General features: G+C 38.3%; 1 protein-coding gene across 2 annotated transcripts; it reads right to left on the bottom strand.

Annotated features, from left to right (window-relative positions):
* Positions 1 to 167: 167 nt before the first annotated feature.
* On the bottom strand, positions 168 to 10,109 carry LOC117295399 (very long-chain acyl-CoA synthetase-like). 2 transcript variants are annotated; one of them, XM_033778037.1, is made up of 10 exons: positions 10,021 to 10,109; positions 8,852 to 9,364; positions 6,734 to 6,952; positions 5,455 to 5,616; positions 4,774 to 4,895; positions 4,193 to 4,393; positions 3,440 to 3,533; positions 2,419 to 2,617; positions 2,025 to 2,122; positions 168 to 1,447 (listed from the first exon to the last, which is right to left on the bottom strand). In XM_033778037.1, the coding sequence occupies exons 2-10, from the start codon at positions 9,357 to 9,359 to the stop codon at positions 1,140 to 1,142; spliced, it is 1,911 nt and encodes a 636-aa protein (XP_033633928.1). In that variant the 5' UTR covers positions 9,360 to 9,364; positions 10,021 to 10,109; the 3' UTR covers positions 168 to 1,139. The 2 variants fall into 2 exon arrangements, with proteins under 2 accessions (XP_033633928.1, XP_033633927.1); XM_033778036.1 differs by lacking the exon at positions 10,021 to 10,109 and having other exon boundaries at positions 8,852 to 9,899.
* Between the last annotated feature and the right edge of the window lie 32 nt (positions 10,110 to 10,141).

The raw sequence follows: 10,141 nt of genomic DNA, 5'->3' as shown, positions 1-10,141 counted from the left end.
AACACTGCAGCTAGTTTGATTTTTCTCATCAATGATTACACTCCGTTAGTTTACATCGGATTATACTGATCTAGGAACACGTTGCCTTGGATCGGTCGAGTTGGTCTTTGAAAAGCGATTGAATCAGTTTGTTATAAAATGCAAAATGGTTAGAAAGATATTTTAAAAGTAAAATACAATGATCCACACAGATTTGCCTTTTACTTTGCGAACTAACACGGTCGGCCATTTATGGGAGTCGAAAATAATTTGACTCCGCAAAGTGGCTGCCCGTGTTAGTAGACACGTTAGTGGTGTAAGAGGTTTGCGGTAACACCAAAATGAACAATCTCTTTCGAGTAGTATTGGTTCTGAGAGAACCGGTGGTAACCAACTCACTAACGGTTCGATCAGTATGCTCTGAACATCTTCAGGAGAATACTTCACATAGAAGTTAATCTTTGAAATGCTTTCAAAAAACACCCGGAATTCGTAGCAATAATTTCCACTTCCACGTGACGCGGACCGTGATTTCACTGGACTCTTGCTCGTTACCAGGCAGTAACAAATACTTTGAGTTATTACCAAAAACACAATGCATTTCAGTCTTGCCAGTTTGAAACGTTGTATTATATAAGCACAGCGTGGCTGATGAGATAAGTAACGAGATATGAGCAGCTCTTTTGCCATAAAACGGGACGAAAAATGCAAACAAGGGACCGATAGGTCATGTTTTTCATATCCATACATAATAATGAACTTTGAACTTTGAAATGAGAAAAGCACCCTCAATATTTACAAAAAAAATTTCTAATTATAAAAAACCCACTAGTTTTAGAGTTGGGCTGTTTTGCCATTGAGGGGCCGCATCACGCCTAACCCTATCTGGGCAGATTATAAGAGAATTCACAAAATGAGTTGTTCATATTGTTCCCCATAACGTATACCATCACAAGAAGTAATTTATTTGTTGCTTTTTTCACCAAAATTAATAACGGTGCACGGTGTCTTCACGACCAGATACTGTTCGAACGACGTCGAGACCAACGGGCCCTTTTTGAGCCAACACCTCTTCAAAAGAGATTTAATACTTGGTTGTACCCGCAAGTTTACTATTCAATAGTTAATTCTCCATGAAATTGGTTCACATTTTAAAAGATTCACAACCTCGCTTGTCCAGCAACAATCCGTCTTAAGACACTGTCATCCAGCACCACGTAAGTCTTCTCTGCTACATCCAGGAAGTAGAGTGGATCCGAAACGAGGTTGATGTCAAACCCTTCCTTGACGAGTGACGTCTTTGTGTGTTTGAAGGTCGTAGTTGTCGATATCTCGTCCGTCATTCGCAGGAACTTCGGACATGCGTAGATTGGTAGTGCTGACGTCATGTGTTCGAACAGACCTTTGAGGTTGAGGTTGACACCTTTGTTTAACACCACCGCTGCCATGCCGGCTCTTCCTTCTTGACCTGTTGAAGATTTCAAAGAAAATCAGCGTTCTTTCCAGTGTTCTGCTGCCAAAATGACGTTCTAAAACATCCGAGAACAAGTCAGAATTCTCATAAAGTGGTCCGGCTGGTAAGTTCAGTGTCGAAAAGCATCTCTTTTTAATTTTGAAACCAGCCGTCGATTTCACCGAACTTCTTCCTAACTCTTCCTAACTAATCTTAGGACTTAGGATGAGTTAAGTTTCGTATCCGAAGACTAGTGAATAAGCTGACGGGCTTTTACATGACAAGCTAACTGAAAACAGTTAAGGGCAAACCCTGAAAATCTTTCATAACAAATATGGACAGACAAAAACCCGGAGCAAACCAATCAATAAGTGGTGATTTAGCATTGTTCTTAAACTCTGTGATCGGTCGGTTGTTATGTACAATTTTTTTTACCAGATATTAGTTTGAACTATACAGGTAGTACCATAACAATGGTGGTGACAGAGAAACTTTCGAATAACTGTGATAAGCAGTTTCTAGTATCAGAAATAATAATATTTGGCATGAATTTAAAGAATATAAAATTACCTGAAATAATTATTCAACTAACCTGGCACTTGAACACCATAGACGTTAGACTCTAAGATACCGGGGAATGCGTTCATGACATGTGCGACCTCAGTGGTGGCAACATTTTCGCCTTTCCATCTGTGAAAAACAAACATTGTTAAACGTCCATAAATATTATAGCACCACCTAGATGACAGACCTGTGTGTAATTTTTATGACCATCACAAACCATCGTTTCCTGGGTACGATAAAGGAATAATTCACACTTCTGACCATAAGAAGACATACGTTTTTCCTTCCTCCATGTTCTAACCAAGTACTAAGTTTTTATTTCGATGATGAGTAACTACCAAATTAATGTAAACCTTCCCTAGCGTGTTAATTTGAGTCGTCTTGTGTGCAAAATCAGTTGGCAATGATGGTGACAAATTTACCTAAAAGTGTCCCCAAGTCTGTCCGTGAAGTAGAGATAGCCCTCCTTATCAGACATCATCAAGTCACCAGTATTGAAATAAACATCTCCTTTCTTCTTGACATCTCTGACAAGTTTCTTCTCGTTCGTCTTGCGGTCAGCCATGTAGCCGTCAAAGTGGTGAATCTCATCCAACCTAGATACCATGATACCGGCTTCGCCTGCACGGAGGTTTAATAATAATGATTAGGAGGTAGTGCAACGTTCAAGTCAATTCAGTTCAAAACTTTGTGGTTTATTCTTATAAAAATATATCACCAAATAAAAAGTCACAGACTAATGGCTTTTAGGTTTACAATGAAATTAAATCAAAAATATATGTACAAGTATTATGTGTGTTTCTTAGAGGCACTGGACACGTTTTGATTGTCAAAGACCAGTATTCTCACTTGGTGTTTCCCATATGCATAAAATAACAAAATAATGTGTGAACATGTTGAGTCAATTGGTCATCGAAGTTGCAAGAGAACAATGAAAGAAAATACACCCTCGTCGCAAAAGCTTGCTATGTGTGCTTTTAGACCTGAAGATCTTATTATGTTGAGGGAGCCAATTCTCTTAACGTTTTATACTATCAACAGCTTTCCATTGCTCGTAATTTGTTACAAAGTAAGTTTACTAACAATTATTTTGAGAAATTACTGATAGTTTCCAGTGCCTTTTATGTGATTATGAGATAATGCAACTTGTCTGTTTAATGTGTGAGAGATGGCCGGTAACGTTCGCAAGAAGCATTCATGATTAAATTGTTCATTCCGATTCTCTAGTTTCCAATAAACATGTTTAAAGATTGGAATCACTTCGAAATTTTAAATGTCCATGTTGTTTTTAATATTTTGTTTTTCTCATTAGCGGTTATTAATAATCATGTAATTTATTTTTTTCTATTATTGGTTGCCATGGGCAAAATTTAAAAAAAAATACAGTAAAACATTACAATTACAGACAGAGAAAAATTGGGTTTAACAATAATGATGGCATACCCGGGGCTGCAAGAATGCACATCCCATTAGCGTCCCTGATTGGCTCAGCAGTTTCTATGTCACATTTCAAGATTTCCAGGAAGTTCATAAGTGCCTGCAACACAAACAAAATGATATGGATAACTATTAGCATGTAGGATAAAGAGATAATAATTAATCAACACCGATATACAAGTAGCTGGTGAAAAGTTTAATAACCAGTCTTCTCAGAGTATTTGCCGAAGATTTTATAGCAACATATTTCTACAAAATAGTATATACGGCTAATCCATGAAGTGCTTATTGATTTTCTTTATAGGTGCTATAAGTGTTTGGGTAACAGTGGTCAAAAATGTAATTCTTTCGGAAAAAACACACGAGCAGCAGCTGCATTCTGGCCACGTGAAAATCGAATTGTGTGTTTAAACTTACTGTGAAAGAAGATGTTTGTAATTATAATTAACCTGTAGAAGTTTCAGCTTTTATTAGTCGTAAAGTTTTTTGGAAAAAAAGGTGAAAATCAAAGAGAAATGTTTTCAGGGGAGTCGCGTAAATACTTTATGCTACAATATTGTTCGTCTCCCGAGACGAAACTATTTTCGTGGTTTACTCATTTCTCAAAACAACAGCACCTCAGCAAGTAGGCAAGGAAAGCTTTCTACCATCGTTATCTTCAAATCGTCAAAGTTTTGTTTAAAACTGTTAACATTGTGTTTTGTGTGACACAAAAAGTACCCAACACTTTTTACCAAAACTCATCGCTACAACACAAACCTTGACGAGACCTCCATGCCTGCCGACACTGCCGACTTTATCTTCTAAGTTGATACTCATCATTGGACATTCTGTCGCTCCATACATCTCATATACCTGGGCAATGTTAAATCGCTTCTCAAACTCCACCCAGATGTCTGGACGTAGACCGAGACCAAACGCTGCCTTCACCTTGTGTTCGTATTGGCCATCATCGGGCCGCTATGTAAAAAATGTCAAAGTGTTAATCGACTTGTTTTATAAGATAAGATAAACTGGAAACTCAAAAACTTCATCGCTACACAACACGTTTATGAAAGGCACAAGTCTGATTCGAACACGTCAAGGAGCTGTTCTACGGCGACCATCCGTGTTTTCGGTTTTGTCTTGTTGTTGTTGCTTGGTTTTTTTCTGGTACTTTTATTACTTTCTTAGCTTTTCAAGTGTTTTTATGCGTTGTACTTTTTAGATTAATTTCTTGTTAATAATTCAAGTTCTTTTTATTTAAACACGAGATAATAAATTATTATATGAAATTTCATGTTTTTATATCATGATAAAGAATATTAAAATGAATGAATGAGCATTGAGCGAACATGTACCTTAGGTTGTGCGAGCAGATAGCGGCAGATCTCACCGATATAAAATATCACATTGGCCCGGTACTTCCTGACGTCATCCCAGAAAGTCTTCGGTGAGAACGTTCCTATTGCAATGGTACAACCTATCAGAGGGCAAATACAAAGTAATTTTGAAAAACAACAGAATTTTAAGGAAAGAAATACGTTTAGTAAACACTCTTAAAATTAATAACAATACAAACTATTAGGAGCTTACAGCTTTCGACAGTATAGCCCAAAGCAGTTTGAAAAATAGACACAACCGCTCCGGATTTTCGGCGAGATCTCAAAAACGCGACCACACCTTTTGAAAAGAATTTTCAAAAACCAAAGTTATACTTTGCATTTAAGTGATTGTTTGAATATTGACGGTATAAATAGGCCCTTGTTCTACCACAAGCGCTTTTCAAATCAGAGGTACCATACACTTACAGCATTGTTATAGCACGTTCAAAGAAGATTATGTAACCCTGTTGTTTCTCTTAAAAATGAAGAACCAACCAATCATGATATGAGGGACCTTTTGGATGCTAGGTGGCAGCAGACTCATCAGGTTAACCCATTGGTCTCGGCAATGTCCGCATGCTCTGAACTATCTAAACGATGGAACCGTAAGTCTGCTGCCACCTAGCGTTCTAAAGTCTCCCATTTCAACCCGCTTACCTGAAAGTATGGAGGTCATGAGACCCATGCCAAACGCCATACTGTGGTAAAGAGGTAGAGTGACATAAAAGATATCCGAACTGCTGATGCCAACTTGTGACGACATGATTGAGCATCCACCAATGGAACGAAAATGAGATACTTTGGCTGGCTTTGGGAAACCTGTTGACAATCAAAGGATAAAACCAAGGTTTGAGGTTAGATATTGAATAAAGGAAAATGACTTTGTGAAGTTCGTCAAGAAGATCGGTTCCAAAATATAGAGCAACCGAGAGCTCAAGACTAGGCTTACACAGTGAAGTAAAAGAATAATATGATCATCCCTATACTTACATCTCCATTTTCATTACGGTTTATTTGATTTTGTTGGTTTAATGGCAAATTGGTAATAGTTTAAAGTCACCTGGAAGTGGTATTTTTTCAAAATAAAGCTTTTGTCACTAATATATGTGTTTTGATGAGTGGAATGTGAATAAACAGTTAACTAAGGTTTAAAAAAATCAGTTCTTATGTTATTTACAAATTTAAGAGTAGACCCCGACCCGAGAGGGCGCTGTTCGAGACGTCAATCGAGGCAGACTTTGCCTGTAAGTGTAATGCGTAGAGTAAACACATTTGCAAAGTACATGTACGGACCAAGTCGTGAGTTTGTACGTTTAAAAAAAAAAAAAAATTCCGGCAATGCCGACCAGGTGTATTGCTGCTGAATGCAGAAAAACACTTTTTGAAATGTACCAACTCACGACTTGGACGTACATGTACTTTGCACGTGTGTTTACTATACGCAATGCAGGCAAAGTCTGCCTCGATTGACGTCACAAAAGGGGTAGGCGGAGTCAGCCCCCCAAACAACTTTATATATTTTTTAAACATATAAATCGTGACAAACAATTACTAAAAAAATTGTTTTATTGTTCGTAAGCATATACTCTTATGTTTGAAAGAACAAAATATATATTTCCAGGTGACTTTAAAGGCATTTCAGGCTAGGACAATATTAAGAGGACGCACTCAGACTGGTTTCGTTATAAGGGATCCAGCGAGGGGGGACATACCGTACACAACGCTACAATTGCCTACCCATAAGGTGTTCACACGAACAAAATTTAGATACATGCAGTGCCCTCAAAAAGGGGAATGCTCCCCATTAAACAAGTTATTGTCCGCCCCAAATAACAAGTTCTGCCTAAAAAGGCGAAGGGGACTGTACTTATTCCCACGCGTATAACGCAAGAGGAATTTGGATGGAGGGAGAAGTTTCAAAGTTGAAAATTTTTACCGGTAGTCCCTGACGTGAAAATGTAGACCGAAACATCATCCATGATGACCCCATCTCGTACACTCTTAGGAAGTGGATCACTCGCCACACCCCATGTCATCACCTGGACCATACCCGCCGGTAGAGGGAGGGCATCGACTTTACCGTAGACCCATACCTTGATGCCAAGCTTCTGGAGATCTGGTAGGATCGGTTCCAGGGCACTTAGAAGACGCTTGTCTGACAACCGAATGATCATAAAACGTACAATATTGACAATTTATAATTTAGATGACTGACTCGTATGGTGGTTTTAAGTTTTGATGAAGGTTCGCGAATCTGAATGTCTGATATATGACTGTCTCTGAGCATTGTGATGTTTTGTTGTCAACTTTCTTGATGCTAACTAGTAAAGGCACTGGACACAAATGGTAATAACTCGAAATAATTAATAAATAATAGCAAAAAACGTACTTTGTAACTAACAATAGAGAGCTGTTCATAGTATTTGTGAGAAACGGCTACCACTGAAGTAACGCAGTTTTTGAGAAAGAAGTCATTCCTCACTCAAATAATTATTTGAATTGAATTCGAGACCTCAGCTGAGGTCTCAATTTCAGAGCATCTGAAAGCACAAAACTTGTGCGACAAGGGTGTTTTACTTTCAACTTATTTTCTCGCAACTTGAGTTCAAATTTTCACAGATTTGTTATTTATGCATACTGTTGAGACACCAAGTGAGAAGACTGGTTTTTGACAGTTACCAAAGGTTTCAAGTGCAATACTCCGAAAATTAAGGTCATCAACACTGACTTCGTCTGACTTATTCTTACTGTGAAATTCCACACAAAATAGGACTCCTTATTGTGTCAAAGTTAACTCTGTATTCTTTATAGTGTTATATCGATCAACTTTATATTTTGTTATCATTATTAACATGACTTTGCAGATTGTTTTATTAAGTTGTTTTACGTTTAAAAATAAATAGTCCGGGACCAAAAAAATAAGTACAGTACAACTACTGTAATAACTTCAAATCACTCTTTAAAATGGAAATGTATCTGAAAAACAATTCCAAGTTCTTTATAAACGATCAACTATAAGCGATGACAGTAGATGCACAATTATTATTGAAGTATTGACAATACCTTTGTCAATGTGCAGACATTTCGTTTTCCCCGTTCAAATGTTATGTAACCGAGGATGTGGGCCCATACCATTTTCTGTAAAAACATTGTAAAGATTTCCGTATCCTGCCACCATGCACTTGTTCACATAAATCTTTACCAAAAGGAACATCTCAATTGAGTAAACTATTTCATAACGAAGTGATAAAGTGGTGGAGCATGACATCATATGTTTGTATAAATACCAGTCTTGGCCCATCTGAGGATTAGCCGATTTAGAATCTATGAAAACAGTTCGGGATAAAGCATGTGGGCGTGTCAGCTTATTCATAAGCAGTGTGGACGTGTCAGCTTATTCATAAGCAGAAGATCAGACCATTATGGTTTATCATTTAGTGTAATAGCGCCGGATAGGCCTACTACACAGGGGGCTGCTGTATGTACAGTTATAATAATTATGTATAAGCTACAGTTATATGCAACGCATAACCATTTTCACAAACAACTTGTTGTGGTTCATTGACTATAAAAAGAACATAGTCAATGAACCACAACATGTTGTTTATAATAATAATAATAATAATAATAATAATAATAATAATAATAATAACAATAATAAGACTGGTAATGCGCACATATCCACCCTGCTGGGTGTTCAAGGCGCAGATGGTTATGTGTTTGCGAAAATGGTTATGCGTTGCATATAACTGAAGCTATGTGTTGTGTAATTCGTTCCCTAACTATTCGAAATCACAAAGCGTGGGCTAATCTTCTCCCATATTTTGCATTTTACACCATGAGCCATGACATATAATAGCTAAAACAGATTGGAATTAGATGAGGTTTCCTGAAACTAAATAGAAGGCAAAGGTACTTTTAGCTAGTTAGCATATCTCATTTACCTTCGTGCTCTAAAGCGGATGCATTTCCTTTTTAAGGTAATGCTTGTGAACTGTGAACTATGCTCGTGTAAATTTTGACCTGACCTGTTTCTTCCGGAATTACATCTTACCTTTTCCAACCAAAACAGCTCTGACTGTACATGCCTTGATGCAGTGCAAAAGAGCACTGCTCTTTAAGTTATAATTCAAGAAAGCCGTCTTCAGACCAAGCTTACTGCAAGCCAACCACGTCACCAGAAAGCCAGGGTCATTCAGCATCAAAATGGCAGCCGAATCCTTGCACAGTAATCTACCATCACTCTGCATAAATCTTGCCAGCCTGTTCCCTTCCTTGTCCAGATCACTAAAAGTATATTTTTCATCTTGATAGAGTAAGAATGTTTTATCAGGAGTTTCCTTCACGCGGGACTCGAACACATCTATCATGAAGATGTGGTTTTTCTCCATGTACTTGAGCCGTTTTAGGACCAGGTAGCTAGCGTACAGCTCCGCAATGTCGTCCGTGAGTCGAGGGCCATATTTCAACCGGAGGTAGGCTGCTCCTAGGACGGGGAGACCCAGTACGGCAGCCGCTGCTGCTCCGGCAGCCCGGCGGTATGGAGAAAATGAAGCGGACATTCCAGCTAATAAATCGAAGCGGTGCAGGCAAATTTATTGTTAATCAACTGAATTTTAAACATTTTTAGATATTATCTAAAGCTCAAGTGTTTGTTTAGACCCTGCATGTTGCCGTACCCATGGTGGTTGTATGTAGAGCATGTGTGTACACTGTCACTATGCTCTTTGAACCGTGCACGTTATAACTAATAAACTTTACCAAGTCCATCGGGACTATAGTTTTGGGTGCCGCTTATTGACTCCCTCCTGAGTCCGCGACATGCTCCGGATACGACCAGCAATTGTCCGGTTGAATAAACTTTTGCCGTTTTAGTATTGGAAATTTCTGTCCTGCCATGGACTGTTTTTTTTAAAGTGGCTTGGACTCACGTGTCGTTTTTATGCAGCGTTCTATTGCAAGGAATAAATAAGAGAAACATGAAGAGTGTCTTTGATCATGGAGCAACAAACGTCGATGCTTTACTGTATGCTGGAACACATATCATCATAATAAGCCCACTCTATAATCTAGAAACTATTAACATAGAAAAACTACTCCGAGATCAGACCATGGAGGTCCGACTCGCGAGTAGTAGGACCTTCTACTCGGCTTAACTTGTATGGTCGCCAATTGTAATGTTATTTGAAATTCATGTTAGGCTACAACAACATCATGACGTACCTGTATAGTTCTACATGGGCAATATTTGTTGTTCTCACAGAGTGAGTCCTCGGGTCACAATGAGGTTCTTGCTCAATGATTCACAAGTGACTAGTTCAGCTCTTGCTTTTGTTCACGGTCA

This window comes from Asterias rubens, chromosome 10 (genome assembly GCF_902459465.1).
Source record: "Asterias rubens chromosome 10, eAstRub1.3, whole genome shotgun sequence".
Classification (NCBI taxonomy): domain Eukaryota; kingdom Metazoa; phylum Echinodermata; class Asteroidea; order Forcipulatida; family Asteriidae; genus Asterias; species Asterias rubens.
This window is presented reverse-complemented; position numbering and strand designations above follow the sequence as displayed.